Genomic DNA, 19,775 nt, shown 5'->3' with positions numbered 1-19,775 from the left:
TGATTCGTTACGTATTTATTGGTCTATACATGTTGTAACGTAAAGGACCAAGAAGTCCAATCAAAGTCTTGATCTAATCATACATCCAAGAACAAGAGACGAGTTTCTATAAATGTTTTCGCTCAAGTTTAAACAAATGATAGCTTTTTTTTTGGGTGTCTACCAGGAGTCCACTTTTTGTCCACCTCGAAACATTGCCAGCATGGACGATGGTCTAGATTTGTTAGAAGTCAGTAGATCTTTTGTTTGCGTCGCAAGGCGGACCTCGAATCACAGCCCCAGATACTGTCTCTTTTGATTGACTCGGAAACATAGTCACAGACAGTGGACTATAGTGGTCAGTATTGGATTCTAGGGTTTCCCCTTAAACATACGTTAATGAACTGTACCAAGAGAAACATGACTGTGCTACAGTCAGACAATAGGCAGACGTTATTATATCAGAAAATACTTATATTATTATTATTATTACTTATATTATAATCATAAAATCTTCAAACATCTTGTCACTGGTTCATTCAAAAAAATAAACATTTTTAAAATCAAAAGTGATAGAATTAATTTCATTTTTTTTTTAACGGAACATTAGCAAAATTTGGCAGTGCAACATTAGTTCAATAACTTCCCTTTTGACACCAACAGATTGTAGGGTCACATAAAGTAGGTGTTATAGTACACCCAATGTTTAAAATACAACCACACACTGTCATACACACACACCTAGCATGTACTCTCATATTTCTGACAATCGTATACAATGTATAACAATACTCCGTTGTACAATGTATATCATTATACCGGGAATCTAAACCAACATATCAAGGTATAGGAACAAGCAATCAGCACAGGCACTATCAAAAATACCCCTAATGTATTCTCCGTCTTTACATAGTGTTGAAATATGTTTCTTTGTTTTAGAAAATAAATCGAATATAATAATAATAACAAGGCTTGTCTTCAAATCCGAAGATTAGTGAGGATTACAGTATTTCCCGTGGCTGCGCAGCCCCAGCTGTGACCTACATATTTTGCCACATCCAGGACAAGCATAACCATTGTCCGCAGGTGGTCGATTTAGATTTTCTTTTCGCCGTCTGCGTTTGTCCTCGGCAGCGGATTTTCTTTTAGTCTCAAATGTGGCCTTCGTGAGTGACCTCCAGCTGTCTCGTTCTGAGGCCGCATGCAACCAGGTTGCAATCCTCTCGAATATAGTATAAAAGCCTATACCTTGTTTTCAGAGTGGTGTCAACTTATCTTATTGACTGCCTAGTTGAGTGCTTACCTGTTTTATTAGCCTAGTTTAGTGACAACTTAGTGACTACCTAATTTAGTTACAGACTAGTTTAACCCTTAAAGTGCTGAGCTTTTTTACGAGTGCATACAAAATGGATTTACAATGTTAGTGTTTAGAGGCTAGACTACCACACGCGTCTAAAGGGTTAAGGAAAATCAAATGTAATTACAGCTTTCTTAGTGACGTCTTAGTGACAGTTTAGTTAAAGGACAACCGTGTTAATGACAACTTATCTTAATGCTACCCCCACCTTAGTGACTACCTAGTATAGTGACAACCTAAGAGATGACCTAGTTAAGTTAGAGCCTAGTTGAGTGACAACCTAGTCAAGTGACAACTATCTAAGTGACAACCTAGTTTAATGACAACTTATCTTAATGTTAAACCACCATAGTGATGATTTACTATAAGTGACTACCTAGCTCAATGTTTATTTAACGTGTTATTAACCTAGTGTGTGGTGTGTAGAGAAAGTGTAAACACGACTTCAGTCATGAGAAATAGAACTGAAACAACTCCCAGAACGTGAAGACACATTTGTCACTTCCGGTTCTACTGTAACAGAGTAATAGTTTGACAGCGTAGAGGTTAATTTTGTGTGTATGGGGGGAGGACTTAATACACAAGGGCTTCGGGGCGCCCTACTAATGCACTGGTTATGAACTGTATAGACGTCCTTCGTTAGCCTGGAGAGAGTAGAGGGGAGGGGGGGATAAGACGCCCATTTTTCTCACATCGCTGTCTTCTAAGTGACAATGCCATCAGAGACTGACCTATATAATTAAATCATGGAGGCGAAAGGTTGCGCACTAAGAAGGACAATTATGGCACTGACCTTTATAACTCCGACTCGGTCATAAGTGATACACAATTCACCACTAACACTCTTTCTTACTCACAAGTGATATAATTAGTACATCATATCGCTTATATTATGTATGTAATAACATAACAAACATACATGTAAATGTTCCATTAACAATATATATATATAGAGAGAGAGATTACATTATTCTGTGTTTACTTTCGTTCCCCCATTCATTCTTTTTAACCTCCCTTTCACACTCTCTCGTAACCCCCCCCCCCCCATTTTCATTCAGTGTCAGCAATTCTATCATGAGTAATCATCGTCGTTATTGTCCATTTCCACACACTTTATAACCAAGGCCGCGTACCACTGATTGAGAACCACTCTGAACTTTAACCCAGGGCAGCAGGCACGTGGTATGAAGTCTGGATCCTGATTGGATGTTCGAACTTCTGTTCCATATTCATAGCACAGCGGTTGTATACTGCTGCGGGGCTGAAAGGATGGAAAACAGACAAGCGTTGTAAATCAGAACAAAGATGTCAGTTTAAACTTTATATATGTCAGTGACTTACACAAAGTACACAGCAAATAGTCTGAGTCTAGCTTACATTTATTAATCAATAATGAACAAAATACTATTGAACACCCAAAAAATTATTGGTCTTTGAGGATAAGTTTTGCTTTTTTTTTCTCTCCCTTTTCTATCATACCGGAACAAGTTCAGATTTAGAGATTTATGTATTAGACAGCGTAGCATAATATTGATATTAATAGGACAGTGGTGGTTTGCTGTGTCACTGTTGTTTGGTAGTCTCGATGGTGCCAGGTTCAAATCCTGCTTGCTGCCATCTTCCGCCGTCCTGCGGGAGGTTTGAACTAGTAAGTAGCCAGTAGATTATCTTCAAAACTGAAAGAACATCCAAGCGTAAAACATTTTACAAATATTTGTCACGTGAGTGATGATGGGAGCTCGGTGGTAGTACATCATAGCATGCGCAATTTGAGCTCAAGTTAATACAAGTCTTAGTGGTAAAAGGGGACAATAATATTTAATTAATTAATCCAGATCAAATTGACAATAGAAAGCCTTGGCAAGTTGATAAGCGATGTAATTGATGGCAAGCGGTACATAATGTCAAGTGGTAAGTGATGTAATTAATGTCAAGTGGTAAGTGATGTAATTAATGTCAAGTGGTAAGTGATGTAATTAATGTCAAGTGATAAGTGATGTAATTAATGTCAAGTGGTAAGTGATGTAATTGATGTCAAGTGGTAAGTGATGTAATTAATGTCAAGTGGTAAGTGATGTAATTAATGTCAAGTGGTAAGTGATGTAATTAATGTCAAGTGGTAAGTGATGTAATTGATGTCAAGTGGTAAGTGATGTAATTAATGTCAAGTGGTAAGTGATGTAATTAATGTCAAGTGGTAAGTGATGTAATTAATGTCAAGTGGTAAGTGATGTAATTAATGTCAAGTGGTAAGTGATGTAATTGATGGCAAGTAGTACTTAATGTCAAGTGGTAAGTAATGTAATTAATGTCAAGTGGTAAGTGATGTAATTGATGGCAAGTAGTACATAATGTCAAGTGGTAAGTGGTGTAATTAATGTCAAGTGGTAAGTGATGGCAAGTGGAACATAATGTCAAGTGGTAAGTGATGTAATTAATGTGAAGTGGTAAGTGATGTAATTGATGGTGAGTAGTACATAATGGCAAGTGGTAAGTGATGTAATTGATGGTGAGTAGTACATAATGGCAAGTGGTAAGTGATGTAATTGATGGTGAGTAGTACATAATGGCAAGTGGTAAGTGATGTAATTGATGGCAGTGGTAGGTGATGTAATTGATGTCAGTGGTGCACATTGTTAAGAGGCAAACATTTGCAAGTGGTAAGCTTTGGTAAATGGTACTCGTTGGCCTTGAAACAAAAGCTTCATCAATTACTTTGGTTATTTGTTAAATTCAAAACTCTTATTTTCCCAATGCCACAACCACTTTCTTTGTTTTTACCTTTCTTTACTATTTATAGTATTTGCTTCCCTTTATTCGTGTGAAATAGAATAAGTTGTCTCTCCTGAGTGTCACTACCAAACTTCGCTTACGTACTTAACCAAACTGTGATTGATATTTAAATGTTTAAACTACGATAAAAATAAAACTCTTTATTATCAGAAAAATTGTATTTGAAAACTCTTTTTTTCCCCTAAACTTTCTAATCCAAACCACATAAAATACCGGATGTATTTGAATTCAACTTGTCTGACAAATAATGAAACTTAATAACGAGTCCCATATCTCCAAATAAAAACAAACAAACTGATTTTCTTTGTTTAGAGCGCAACTCTTATACCAAAGGTATTCCCAGTGTACCATGATCTAATCTCCCATGTGAACACGTGGGGTGGGGGGGGCGGTAGGTATCTGGAAGATAGTTTCCTTGCTGCCTTTAGGCACTCAGCAAGCACATCTCAACTCAGGGTTCGAACTCGATCCCCTTGATAGACAGCCTAGCAGGTCACGCCACTTAGTCACACAGCTTTCTTACAATATGTTTTAGCGTGAAGTTACATTCACCATGTGCGGCTGTGTAAACGGCAGCCATCAATGTAGTTTTCGAGGTTGACCATTTAAAAAAAAAAAAGATTATTCTCCCTTGTTAATTTTTGGTTTCTATGCGTTACAGTGAACTATCCAGACTTGAACTGGATGACATGAGCATGAGACTATACGTGATTCCCACCCAACATCATAATTAAATATATTCCTCCTCTCCCCCCCCCCCTCTTTTTTAAATCCTTTTTTTTTTCCTCTGTAAAAGTACGATCCTTTCAACTGGCCACGTTCTCTCCCTTTGATATTCCATCAGGGGCCAGGAATAATTTCACGTTTCTGTGAATGAGGGCTCAGGGAATGCTGGAGCCTAACTATACCATAAGTTCCATAACCTAGCAGTTTGGCCTTTCATACTTAGATCCATAAGACTACATATCTTATATCTATATCTTATTAAACGTGAGCCAAATAAGATTTCTAGTTACTTTTTATTTGATTTTCTTTGGTTGCAATTCAAGCTCATCTCAAAATATAAATAAATTTTTTGCTTGTCGTGTTTCCTGGCAACTCAGTAGCGACATCTCCTGGCAATCTACTAGCAACATCTCCTTTAAGCTGCTGATGCGGAAAAACGACGCTTTGGACCATTGTATCTGGGCCGGTTCTATCCATATTGACATCGGGCTCAGAGTCGACAGATGAGTGAATTATTTACACGTATGACAGAGTTCCAGAGATAGCGGTAGAATTTGTACCGTTATAGAGAGAGTAAGAACGATAGAGAGATTGAGATGAGAAGCAGAAAGAGAGAGAGAGAGAGAGAGAGAGAGAGAGAGAGAACGAGAATTGGGGAAGAAGAAGAGAAAAAATAAAGGGTAAGAGAAAGAGTGCTTTGAGTTGTCCCTCGAGGTCATCCTCCTCTCACGGGCCATGTCTAAATGGAGGTTTAAAAGGCGATATCCCGACACTCGCAATGTATTTAAGGAACCGTGACAGACATGACGTGTTTAAAACGGACAGATAAAATGTCATTGCAGAAGTAAAGCTACAAAGAATACAAGCAAGCCTCGTTATGATGCGTGTAACTAGAACTCAGCAAGAAGAATGTGTCTTTGAAAAAGTGTAAACAGAAACTGAACGATACAAAAAAATCGGTATTGTAAAAGTGGAGAAACGAAATATTTATACAGAACTCAAAATGAATCAATAAATAAAACGAGAAGCAAACCGAAAATAAAAAAGTATGAACTTTTTATTCCTAGAAAGAACTAAACTAAAATAGAAATTAAAACGGAATTAAAAGTGACACACTATCGAGGTAATAAAGGCTTTGGAGAACATAGAAGTGAAACTGAATTCAGTTTGAAGAAGAAAAACATTAAAAATACTTTTTTAAAAAAGGCAAGACTTCCTTTATGTAACTTATTGGTCTCTTCAAATGTCATGAAGGTTAAATAAAAAAAACAACAATGGAACATTTTTTACCCCGCCCCCCCTTCTCCCCGAGAAAGAATCCTGGTTAAGAGAATGTATAGATTAAGTCATGGGCGGGGGGGGGGGGGGGCGAACGGAATTCATTGACTGATTATTTGCTTTCATTTTGTTTATTTTAGGTGAGATTTTAATACTAAATCATCACTTACCACAACACAGCCTATAGAGTTTAGAGTTAAAAACCCTCTAACTGGGGGGTTTTGAGTTTAAAACCCCCTACCAGAGGGTTTTGAGTAAAAAAAACAACTATCAGGGGGTTTTGAGATAAAAATCCCTCTACCAGGGGGATTTGAGTTTAAAACCCCCTACCAGGGGTTTTGAGTTTAAACCCCCCTACCAGGGGTTTTGCAGTTAAATCCCCCACTTCTATAAACAAAACTAAAAAAAAATGCAAACGACAATCCCAAAATTTCAAGAAAACATCTAAGGAAGATTTTGACTTTAAAACCGCCTCCAAAAATTACGATAAACCCCTTCTCAATATAAAAAAAGCAAATTACACACTCATAATTCTCAAAGGGGTTTTGAGTTTGACCCCCACCCCCTCCAGTTGGGGTTTGAAGCTAAAAAGTACCTCTTCAATATAAAAAAAAGCTAATTACACACTATTAAATCTATGAGCGTAGCCAAAGGGGTTTTGAGTTTAAACCCCCCCTGTCAGCGGGGTCTGAAGCTGAAAAATACCTCTTCAATATTAAAAGAAAAAAGCAAATTACGCACTCAAAATGCTATGAGCGTAGCCAAAGGGGGGTTTGAGTTTAAATCCCCCTTCAGAGGGTTTTAATGCTAAAAAATACCTCTTCAATATAAAAAAGCAAATTACACACTATAATTCTTTGAGCGTAGCTAAGCTTTTGAGGGGTTTTGAGTTTAAATCCCCCTCCTCCAGATGGCTTTTTTTTTAAATTGAAAACCTCTCCAGATGGTTTTGAGTTTAAAATTCCCCTACAGAGCGTTTTGAGTTGAAAACCTCTCTCTTCAATATTATTTTTAAGCAAACTACAGTCACCAAATTCTATGACCGTATCTAAATGGGGTTTTGAATTTAAAAAAACAACAACAACTCCAGAGATTTTTTAGTTTAAAACTCCTCAACAGATGATTTTGACGATAAAACTTCCCTTTTCGATATAAAATCTAAAGCGAAATACATGCATGTAATTCCAAGAGCGTAATCAAGAGAGGTTACACATTTCTACCAGTGGCTGGGCTCCTTTAATAAAGTGTGAATAGTCATCTGCAGCAATTGAAAAACACTAAACGTGGCTCAACAAAGATGGCTAAGACAGATTTTAGGAGTCAGTCATAGAGATCGGGTCTAAATCAAAGAAATCATATGCCGAACTGGGAGTCGAATCCTTAGTAAGGTTGTGACAGAGCGTCGCATGAGGTTTGCGGGACATGTTCTCTGACAAAATGATTTACGCATAATAAGAGTTGCGATGACATCCTAGTACAATTTGGTGCCACACATTCATTGAGATCCTCGGAGCAGGTGGGAAGAGGCTTCAGACATTACCAGTGACAGAATTTTGTGGAAACAGCTTGCCGGAAAATGCGCCGAACGGCGCGAGAGAGTATCACTAAGAATAGCACATTAGGTTTTTGAAATAAAACTTTTTAATAGCAAGATAATGCACTGTAGATACCTCAGAATATGCATTTTGTTGGCTTTCAATACCAGAAATAGTGCTCGGCGGCGGGTCTTCGCCCCGCGCTGGGGGAGCGCTGCGAGCTCCCCCAGACTCCCTTGCTAGCAAGGGCGGGGAGTCTACACGTTTTCTACTAATTAAGAACCTATTCTAGGGCACAATAAACGTTTTCCGAAAGGGTCAGAATGTAATAAAGATTAATTATGTACACACACACACATATATATATATATATAATTTTTTCCGCTCTTGGGGGGGGGGGGCGGGGGATATCCCCCCCCAAAAAGAAAAAACCCTCCCAGAAAAAAAATCCTGGCTACGCCCATGCTTCACATAGAACTGTTTTAATTATCTGTTCTCTCGATCTTAACGCACATGTACACACACTTCAATATTTTACTCATTTTGTTTAAATATCGTAATATCCTGTTGTATATGTCATCTCAAAGTCTGCTCATAAATCTCTAGATTCAATATAGCCTACAATGTTAAGGGTTAAAAAAACAACAACTCTTTATCTGGGAAATAAATGATTCTTCTTAATCAGGTATGAATGAAAAAATAAATTGAATGAAATAATTCTTCTGAAAAACATCACACGAGAGATTCGGATATCAAATATAAATGATGCGTTTCAGGGTCCGTAAATAGTACTTGCGGAGTTCTTTCCCCTTTTTAAAATATATAACTGTTAAAAAATACTGTGTTAAATGTTGGTATCGTAAAGTGTGTGTGTTTACAGTTAGCTTGTGATCATTATTTAATTGTCTCCATAAAGAGGAAAGCCTGAAATTAGTTTATTGTGATTCTTCTTTCCCCATGTACGTCTGTCTGTCACGTGATGTCAAAATCTAAAAAGCCATTCAAAATCCAATTTCATGATAACTTATAGCTTGCAAAGTTTACATGCAACGTTATGTTCATTCTCTTGAAAAATTAAATATGCAAGCCATTTTTTTTTCAGAATATACCATTTTTAAAACGTGAGTTAAAAGACTCATATAGTCTGCTGAAGTGATAGTAACGTAATGGTACCACATACCATTTAGTTCATCTAAGGCAAGCACTCAACAAAAGGAATGAACAATTGCAAAAGTTTAATAATTAAAAGGCAATCAGAGAGCACCATCACACAGGACACATAGATCTGCCTTTCAGTGTTGGATCATATTCAAAGTTCACCATGAACCAGATTTCATCTCAATTCATCTGTCTTTCTTTGCTGGTTGAAAATTTCAAGCTGAATAGTGCACTAGTGCGCAACATAATCTTTGGCTCAAGAGAAGAGTTAGTACAATAGCTGGCTAATTCTTCATGGGAACAAACAAAAAACGAAAAAAAAATCTTAAAGCAGATACCTGGACAAGGATCTCGAAAACGGCTCTATAGATTTTCATAGAAATTCGACACGTTATCTATATCTTTGGGAGAAAATTATAAGCTAATTGGCCACAAATGGAAAACTCTAATTTTATGGTTATAATTTTTTAAAATATTTTTTTTTAAAAGTAAAGTTCCCCTTTTAAATATAATAATGTAAAAATTAACTTTGGTCTGGAGGTCTAGAGAATCTTTATCTTCAACACGCAGTCGTCATCGGGTATTCCCGCATGTCTTCATTGAAGAGTTCAAGAAACGTTAGGGAACATTTGGCGCCTCGTCTCTTACGTCTGTATATCTAGACTCTAGACCTTTCACCAAACTAGAACTTTCTGTCTATCTAGACTCTAGACCTTTCACCAAACTAGAACTTTTTGTATATCTATATCTAGACCCAAACTAGAACTTTCTGTATATCTATATCTAGACCTTTCACCAAACTAGAACTTTCTGTATATCTATATCTAGACCTTTCACCAAACTAGAACATTCTGTATATCTATATCTAGACCTTTCACCAAACTAGAACTTTCTGTATATCTAGACCTTTCACCAAACTAGAACTTTCTGTATATCTATATCTAGACCTTTCACCAAACTAGAACTTTCTGTCTATCTATATCTAGACCCAAACTAGAACTTTCTAAGCCATATATCTAGATCCAGTATTCTAGTCTTGACTACGGTCTTATAATATTGTAGGTTTAATATTAAAAGCAAAGTGATTTCCCTCACAAAAAGTCATCAGGAGGAATATTGCCCTTTAAATTTTGTTTTTATTTTTAGTCAAATGTACACCTAAACTTCTATGGTATGTTATATGGTTACAGATAGAGTGACTGAAATAGAAATTTCCCAGGACTTATATTCATCTTGATTTACTAAAGATTCCAATAATGAGATTGAGAATGGAACTCATACCATACATTGGAATCTGAAACCCATGGCGTAGTCTATAGCCACAACTGCCACAGTTTCAGTGCTGTTACAGCAAGGTCGATCTTGACATGGAAAGTTCAATGAAACATTGTCAGAGGCGTAACCCAGGACACCGCTGCAGCAAACTTCCTCTTCTGGTGTCGCCCTTGTAGTGAGTGCGTTGACAGGTCCACCAAATGTGCTCTGTGGAGAAGACACAAAGATACGAGTTTTAATTGTTTTTAGCCGATTAGTAAATTTGATGATTAGGATCGGGACGGTCATGTGAGAGAGAGCACAGTTTCAAACTTGAAGGCTTGGAATCAAAATCTCTAAACACAGTTATCAACTCATAAGTGGATATCTCATATGGAGCAAAGAATGAGAGGAATAAGCCCGCATGGAAATAAAGGCCAATTGCCTAATGGCGCATGTTTTGAAAGCTCTGTAAAAGCTGAAATTTGAAAGTTATCAACTAAGATGATTTTAGTTTATGGCACATTTTTTTTTTACGTAAACAAAGGGAAATATTCTAATCAAACATAATGAAATGTATATGATCTAAAAATAGAATAGTTTTACTTAGCAGAATGATATCTTGAGTAATCTTAACTTCCTAATGGTTTGAACACCAATGCACACCAAATGCGACTATTAAAATACAAAAAAAAGTATGCCCTTGATAGGGAGGTCATTTTACCACAAATATCTTTCTTTTAATAATAATAATAATTATCTTTGTTATCCGTAAGGAAATTAGTCTTACAATTTGTACATTACACAAAACAAAACATTATAAATATAAAAAATAAAATCTACATTCACACCAGACTCACTCATAATTTACATGTGAAAAGTTTATATCATTGTTTCTCATTTAATGATTTGATTGCCAGGGGAACAAAAGAGTGTTTGTGTCTGTTTGTCTTTGCTATCGGTGTCTTGTATCTTTGTTGTGATGGTAAAATCTAAAAAATCCTGACCCAAAAGGGTGATTTTTTTTAATTTCTAGAATGTTTTGCGCTCAATGTATCGAACTATATATTGATGTTACAAGAGTATGATATGGAAAATATTTTATTTTTCTCTGTCCCCATCTTCTGTCTCCATCTTGGATTTATTTTTGCATTTGTGTGTGTTTGTGTGTGTGTGTGTGTGTGTGTTATGTCAACACCAACATTGCCTACAACAACTTAACTGTTCAGATTTACGCCCCTTTACATTCCCCCCTCCCCCCTCTTTAAGGTCATTATCGATTTCCATCAATCTCTCGATCAAGAAGTCTCAAGCGTCTTGCAGACGTAGATCAAGGTCCTGGACATTACATTTGTCAGCGCCCCACTCCTTTCTAACCATGGATAGAAGTCTTCAGTTGTAAAAAAAACAAAATAAGTTTCCAGAAGTGTGTTCTTTCATACATAACGTACTCGGAGCGGGTGTAAGGGACAGAACAAAGTAAACTCCAAAAGTTCAGAGATTCACCTCCCCTCTTCCCCACACAAGGTGTTGGTAAATGCATCATGATATTTTAGAACTTTTAAAGTTCTGAAGCAACGGCTACATTGTTCATTTCTGAAAGAGAACAATTTTTATTTTTAAAATTAACTATGCAAGCAGTTTAAACATAAAAAAATACACCATTTTTACAACTATTCACTATTAAGGGGAGAACGTCTAACCAGGGAACACACAATCTGACATAACCGGAGCGCATTTGTTCAAACGGTTTTAGATTTTTTGAAAAACTTTACCAAACTAAGCATTTTCTGTCATTCTAGCTACTTACATTAAAAAAACAACAACAAACAAACAAGGTACTTGTTATTCAAAAGAGAGCAAAAAATCTATTTTGTATGCATAAAAGTTAAATGTAATTTTGAACAGCATAACCATGCATTTAGACCACCGCAGCAACATATCAACATACATTCAGTGAATTATGTAGCAACATAGCAGTGGTATCAGCAATGAAGGAATAAGCTAAAGGAAAAATTGTCTTTGTTGAGAGATTTGTCCTTTAAATAACAATTAAATCAATTAGATAATCGTTCAATAACTTCAGTTAGGCAAGGCTCACACTTAACTATATCTTTATAGTTATCAGTTAGTTTAATACATATGAATATTAACAATGTCATACCATGGGCGTAGCCAGGATTTTTTTTCGGGGAGGGTTTTGGGGGGGGGGCAAAGCCCCGCCGCCGAGCACTATCTCTGGTATTGAAAGCCAACAAATTGCATATTCTGAGGTATCTACAGTGCATTATCTTGCTATTAAAAAGTTTTATTTCAAAAACCTAATGTGCTATTCTTACTGACTTAGACCCTCTCGAGCCGATCGGCGCATTTTCCGGCAAGCTGTTTCCGCAACTCTTATTTTGCGTAATTCATTTTGTGTGAGAACATGTCCCACAAAACCTCATGCGACGCTCTGTCACAACCTTACTAAAAATTTGACTCACAGTTCGGCATATGATTTCTTTGATTTAGACCCGATCTCTATGACTGACTCCTAAAATCTGTCTTAGTCATCTTTGTTGAGACACATTTAATGATTTTCAATTTCGGCAGAAGACTATTCACACTTTATTAATGGAGCCCAAGCCACTGGTAGAAATTTGTAACCTTTCTTGACTACGCTCTTGGAATTACATGCCTGTATTTCGCTTTAGATTTTATATCGAAAAGGAAAGTTTTTTCGTCAAATCATCTGTTGAGGGGTTTTAAACTAAGAAATCTCTGGAGTTTTTTTGCTTTGTTTTTAATTCAAAACCCCATTTAGCTACGATCATAGAATTTGGTGACTGTAGTTTGCTTTAAAATAATATTGAAGAGAGAGGTTTTCAACTCTAAACGCTCTGTAAGGGAATTTTAAACTCAAAACCATCTGGAGGGGTTTTAAACTTTAAAGAAAAAGCCATCTGGAGAAGGGGGACTTAAACTCAAAACCCCTTTGGCTACGCTCATAGATTTTATAGTGTGTAATTTGCTTTTTTTTATATTGAAGAGGTACTTTTTAGCTTCAAACCCTAACTGGAGGGGAGGGGGGTTTAAACTCAAAACCCCTTTGGCTACGCTCATAGAATTTTGAGTGTGTAATTTGCTTTTTTTATATTGAAGATGGGGTTTATCGTAAATTTTGGAGGGGGTTTTAAAATCAAAATCTTCCTCAACTGTGCTGTTGGAATTTGGGGATTGTTGTTTGCATTTTTTTTTGTTTTGTTTTATAGAAGAGGGGGATTTAACTGCAAAAAACCTCAGGTAGGGGGTTTAAAATTCAAAACTCCCTGTCCCTGTAGGGGGTTTTAAACTCAAAGCCCTCTGGTAGAGGGATTTGTATCTCAAAACCCCCTGATAGGTGTTTTTTAAATCTCAAAACCCCCTGGTAGGGGGATTTAAACTCAAAACCCCCTGGTAGAGGGTTTTTAACTCAAAACTGCCTCGGCTGTGCTGTGGTAAGTGATAATTTAGTATTAAAATCTCAACTAAAATAAACAAAATGAAAGCAAAAATCAGTCCCTTAATTCCGTTCCCCCCCCCCTGTGGGGGGGATTTCATTTCGGGGGGGGGGTTTGAACCTCAAGAACCCCCCCCCCCTGGCTACGCCCATGTGTCATACTAATGCCATTAATCAATCTTCATATCCTATGGTATCATGTCTTTAGTAGAACCATCACTACCAGTACCAGAGTATCGGCAAGACTTCCGATATTGAAACCTGCCTGTTTACCTGCCTGAGGGGACCTCCTTGCGGGCCAATTTTGTAACCTTGCTTTTTGCCGTTTTTTTTTTCAGCATAGGTTGAGCTTTGAATGCCTATTTCCTTTATTACAAAGTAGGATTTATTTTGTTTTCAACGACTTGTTAATTTTGGTTTCTCTTTCCTGAAAACCCGAGAGTGCCAAATATTTTTTAAGATTATTTTCACACACATACACACATACAATAGGCGTGAGCAAGAAAATACAGAAATTATGAAGAAAAAAAAACAACCTTTTAAAACTTACAGTTTAACCGTCAGCCTCAAGGGAAATCAACCTTTACAAGCAATGTCTGACCAACAAGATGGCAGAGTTAGTTCTTGACCCATAAAACACGTTTTTTTTTCTTTCTAATCAACAAGTGACACGCACACACGAGCTCTCCACACGTTTATTTTCCCGCCTAGAAAGTTTTTTATTGAGTTTTAATTGCTTCGCTCAGGCATCATGGGATATGTCACTTCCGGGATGTCTCGCTGACGTTTTGTAAGGTTTGCAATGAAGCCTACGTGTGTTCCATTGAAACGACTAGAAAGGGTACCCTCGTCTCAAAGAGGCCTGGCGCTAGCCAAAAATTAAATTTTTGCACTATGTATGCAGGGGCGTAGCTAGGGATTTGGGGGCCCGGGGGGATGACCTCTTTTCGGGGCCTCTTGCGTTGTGACATTCGACATCATGACATGAGATAATGTACTTAATAAATATATGACCCTACTCCAATCAAATTGGTTCAGTATATCAGTAAAATTAACCAGAAATAATCATTAAGAGTCTTTTAATGAATATTACCGTTGTTTATTGGCGAAATAATGCACAAGTGACAAACCTCAATTGATATCGCTTCACGTCGTGCTTTCTGTACATCATCTACATCGATACTGTCTAGTATTTGTGACTCAAGTGTCATTAAAGCCATGCTAAGCCTTTCTTGCGTCATTGTGTAATGTATGACTCATATTCCATGTCGTCTGATTGTTTCTACAGAAATGAGAATCATAAAGTCCTAGATCAAACCTCCAGCTGGACGGCAAGGGTTCAAACTGACAACCACCAGAACGACAGGCCGAAACGCATATCACACAACCAGGCAGCCACCAAGCAGTTAGGTCTGATTCCATAATCTCAGTGATTATTAATTCTCCCAAGATCCGCCCAAACGAAAGTTCTGGAAGCAAAAATATTAATACCACATATACATTGAAGTCGAAAGTGCTTTGTACAGTAATTTATTCGTCATCTCTTAGATTCAATAGTACTTTGAATTGAAAGCACTTTGTTTCACAACCTTTTGATTCGACAGTTCTTTGATTGACTAGTACTTTGAATTGTGTGTTTGTTTGTTTCAATGGTGACGGAGGGAAGATTGGTTTTGCATGATGCAAGATAGGTGGCATTATCTTTAGCAGTCTGAGTTAGGACAGACAACTCCAGAACGTGAGACTGAAAAGATGTGTTATTGCACTGAGTTTTGTAAAAAAACATTTACAAAAAAATAAAAAAAAAATAATAATGCGATTTTAAATTATGACTAAAGTCTACTATTTTTATTGCATTTTATCACAAGTTGATTTTGTCTCTATTATAAGTAATATTTAGTTTGGTTCACAAAAGAAGTTATTAAGATCTAATAAGCTGACAGCGGTTCTGTTATCTACAAACGACAATATTATAAACGACATGTACAGTTGTATCAACAAAAAAACACACAACATTTCTATTAACATGCATTTAAATTTAAAAAGGCAAGTCATGTACAGCAGTACAAAGTAGGACGGACTCCTCCTCCAGCAAACACAAATTATGACAGAATCACCCCCCCCCCCTTTTCCAACAGCATACCTTATGTCAGAAACCTCCACAACAACACAAACACAAACTAGAAATAACAGTTTGTATATATATATATATATATAAACAGAGAGAGAAAGAGATGACTAGATATATAGTCAATTAAAAACAATTATCCTTCTATGTGTGGTGCCACTTTAAAGCGATCTGTCCTTTGAAAACTCTACCGAAAGAAAAATGTCTGCTTTAAGGGGTCCTTCACCAGTGGAGACATGAAAATCAATCCAAATCCGCTACCGCTACTGATCAAAATTTAGGCATCGATTACTCTAGAGCCCCAAATTTTTTTAAAGAGAATTCAATCCAGACGTTCGATTCAAAATTATCAAGATTTCTTTTTTTCGTCTCGACCAACATGACCTAATTTAAAGTTTGTTTCTTTTGTTCAGTTCCAGCCGGACCTTGTATCTTAGTGTCGATAATGTCATCCAGATATTATTTCGACCAGTTTCTCACTTGACGCTGTGTGCTCGAGTGGATGGTTCGTCAATGGAAACTGATGGATCGTTTATCATTGTTCAAGGGAATGGTTAAAGGCTAGAGTTCATGAAGATAAGACGCGTTCTTGTTCTTATTTACACCCCACATTGCGCGGGAAAATCGAGTGCCATTCTTTCTTCAAGCCTGTATTGAAGATTTTCACAATACACTAAGCAATGTCAAGGACGCTCAATTGAAGGTCATGGTGGCCAACTAAATAAAATGGATAGAGCCATATTTACAACACTATCCCGATGCCTGGCTGTTGATCTTCATATGAAATCTTCTTTATTACCTTGAGTTAGTGAGTTTTGAAGTCCTAGAGTGAAAGTCTAATACTTCCTCAATTATTTTGTGCTGTAATCGAATAGAATTCTTAAGTCTGCAGCATTATAAAGTGCACAATAATTATCTCCCCTATACCTTTAAAAACACACATAGCTTATCTATACTGTTTTATTTTGTACAACCAAAAAAAAAAAGCCAGCTATCTGTAGTATCTTCCGTGGAGGCTACTATTGATAGGGTTACTAGACACTTGCACCTCCATAGGGGGACACACAGGAGCGAAACCAAATGTTTCCCTTCATTAACTCTCACAGAATAGCAGCTACATCTCACAGCTACATCTCACAGCTACATCTTACAGCTACATCTTACAGCTACATCTCACAGCTACATCTCACAGCTACATCTCACAGCTACATCTCACGGCTATATCTCACAACTACATCTCACAGCTACATCTCACGGCTACATATCACAGCTACATCTCACATCTACATCTCACAGCTACACCTCACAGCTACATCTTACAGCTACATCTCACAGCTACATCTTACAGCTACATCTCACGGCTACATCTCACAGCTACATCTCACAGCTACATCTCACAGCTACATCTCACAGCTACATCTCAGCGAAACATTCGTGTTGAAGTTTAAGGATGAAGCTATATGTAAATATATTGGGGCGCAGTTGCTGCGCGGTAAAGCGCTTTTCTTTCGAACCGAGGCCCCGGGTTCGAATCCTGGTGAAGAGTGGGATTTTAATTTCGTTTTTTTTGGGCGCCTCTGAGTTCACCCAGCTTTAATGGGTACTTGAAACTAGTTAAGGAAAGTAAAGACAGTTGGTCATTGTGCTGGCCACATGGGACCCTCGTTAACTGTGGGCCACAAACAGATGACATGATCTGCCATATAGATCGCAAAGGTCTAAATGGGGGACTTTACTTTTTTACTATAAATTTATATATATAATGCTTTTCTTCGAGTCTTACGATTAATAAGAAGTACAGTGGGAGTCCTAGCTGTGACCTACATATTTAGCAAACTCCAGTGCAGACATAACCGTTGTCCGACGTTTGTCGAACTAGTTTCTCTTTTCGCCGTCTACGTCTGTCATCAGCAGTGGGTGTCCTATAATCTATAATCTATCTATCTATCTGTCTGTCTGTCTGTCTCTTTATGTATGTATATATATATATATATATACAGAGAGAGGGAGAGAGAGAGCATTTTGGTATTTGTATATGATACAGAAACAGCCACTGTTCCTAGTGACTTTTGTCTTACAGATGAGCATTTAAATGTGTTGATACGCAACTTCAATTTTTATGTTTGCGAATTAAAAAATGTATTTTTAAATATGTATTTTTTAAGTTTAGGTTTGTTTGAAAAGATTTACCTGTAACAGCTAGTTTTATTTTTTTACTATACTTTTTTTTTTACTTGGAAACGATTTGTATATTTTATTGTCTGTGTTGTAAGACCTTTGGTGATTCTACCAGATATAGTTTAAAAAGATGTGTTAGCGTATTTGTATTAACAGTGTTATGAAAGCTGGGTATTCTCACCAGATATAAATGCTGTGACATTTGGAACCATGGTGTTAACCCCATAACTGCGTAAATATGTTATCGATTTTATCTGTACTTAGGACCGGAGGACATTTAAGTAGGCTCATTATGGTTCTATATCTTCGTTTATACGTTTGATTGTATTGGTTTTCATAATCTCTCACCTCCTCCCCCCCCCCTCCTCCTCCTCTTTCCAAAACACACTCACGTAGAAAATGAATGACCAAAGAAAAAAAAAGAAAGAAGAGGGTATTTTCACATTACTGGGTATTTCCCTCAAAAAAATCTGATAGGCATCCGTGGTAATTTGTCTGAAATCACAAGCTGGCCCTAATGACTTGAATCCTCTTGGACTAATGCGATAACTACAGGCACATCTGGCAGAGTTTCACAGGTCGTTATAGCTGAGTGAAACGTAATGACACACTCACACATACACATACACACACACGTACACAGACACTGACAACCCCACACCTAGTAGCCACTGTCTGAAGCGATGTAATACGAGGTAGGGGAGGGGAACACTTAAACCTTTAGTCTAGTCTGTAGGGGATAGGAGCTTTAGGATGAAACACAAACTGTCACAAGAGTAATTACTACAGAGATGGAACAACAAGAGGGAGAGAGATGGACAGAGAGAGAGAGAGGTGAACAAATAAAGACGAAAGCTACAACAAAAAAAAAAAGAAACTGACCGACTGACCGACACATAGCCAACAGGACACAAGGTCTATCAGTGCATTGTGGGGGACGCAATCAGCTTCAATCTAATTCCAATAATTGCTTTCATAATATCTTTCGTAATTATGCATCTTAAATTAAATTAATGACAGAAATTTTGATGTTCCTATTAAATGAAACACAAAAGTGGACCTCCTCTTGCAAGCCCCTCCTCGGCCTGTACTTCTAACAGCATCACTTCTGCTCTCATTTTTAATGACGCACTTTTTTTTTTTTTCTTTCTTCAAACACTTGTTTTTTGTTTAATATTTTGAACTTTTGTTTTCCCTTTATGGAACTACTTTTATGAGTAATAATATTAATACTTTACAGTTTGCAGACGATACACTACACGATGTGAAAGGGACAAAGGTCACTTTTTGACCCATGATACTTACATCTAATTAGCATATTGTAAAAAAAAAAATTAATTGTAGTAAGAATATCGCCATTGATTGAGTTTCAATAAGTCTTAATCAAACTGTATTCTTTGGTCCAAATTCCGCCTATCGTCATTCAAACAGTTCTCACTAAACGAAAAAGAACGTACAAATCGTATTGTTAGAAGCTGGATATTGATGCTATGCAGACAAACAAGATGGCAGCAATGATGGTAGACGTGAATTCGAAGCTGTATTTAGAAAGTCTGACAATACCAAAAGTCATCTTCATTTAACCTTTAGAAGCTCCCTGTGGTGTTACACATTTTCTTTCCACTTTGACCATTACAACTTTGAGTTATGACCACACAGGCAGTCTTCTAGCTTTCTTTTTTATTATTTACTGGATCTTTGTAAACGCGTGTTACCAGTGGCAGCAAAAAAAAAAAAAAAGAGCAAAAATGATCACATGAGTAGTTATATTTTCTAAAAAGCTCACTCTGCCTGTCTGTCTGGGTGGAATCTTTGACAAGTTATTTCTCTCACTTTCCATTCTTGGTTCAAATTTAAACTTTGCACAATTATTCATTGTCGATGACTAAACACAAATCAATCAAAAAT

At 37.0% G+C, this 19,775-nt stretch overlaps 1 protein-coding gene across 1 annotated transcript in view; it reads right to left on the bottom strand.

The window, feature by feature from the left end:
- Window positions 1-1,487: 1,487 nt before the first annotated feature.
- Window positions 1,488-19,775, bottom strand: part of LOC106052662 (uncharacterized) — a 106,331-nt gene continuing 88,043 nt past the window's right edge. Inside the window, exons 3-4 of the mRNA XM_013208090.2 lie at window positions 10,108-10,308; window positions 1,488-2,597 (exon numbers count right to left, since the gene is read on the bottom strand). Of these exons, the coding sequence (XP_013063544.1) occupies window positions 2,409-2,597; window positions 10,108-10,308 (390 nt within the window). The 3' untranslated portion in view covers window positions 1,488-2,408. The remainder of the gene's footprint in view (window positions 2,598-10,107; window positions 10,309-19,775) is intronic.

The sequence above is a fragment of the Biomphalaria glabrata genome, chromosome 6 (assembly GCF_947242115.1).
Source record: "Biomphalaria glabrata chromosome 6, xgBioGlab47.1, whole genome shotgun sequence".
Taxonomy (NCBI): Eukaryota; Metazoa; Mollusca; class Gastropoda; family Planorbidae; genus Biomphalaria; species Biomphalaria glabrata.
This window is presented reverse-complemented; position numbering and strand designations above follow the sequence as displayed.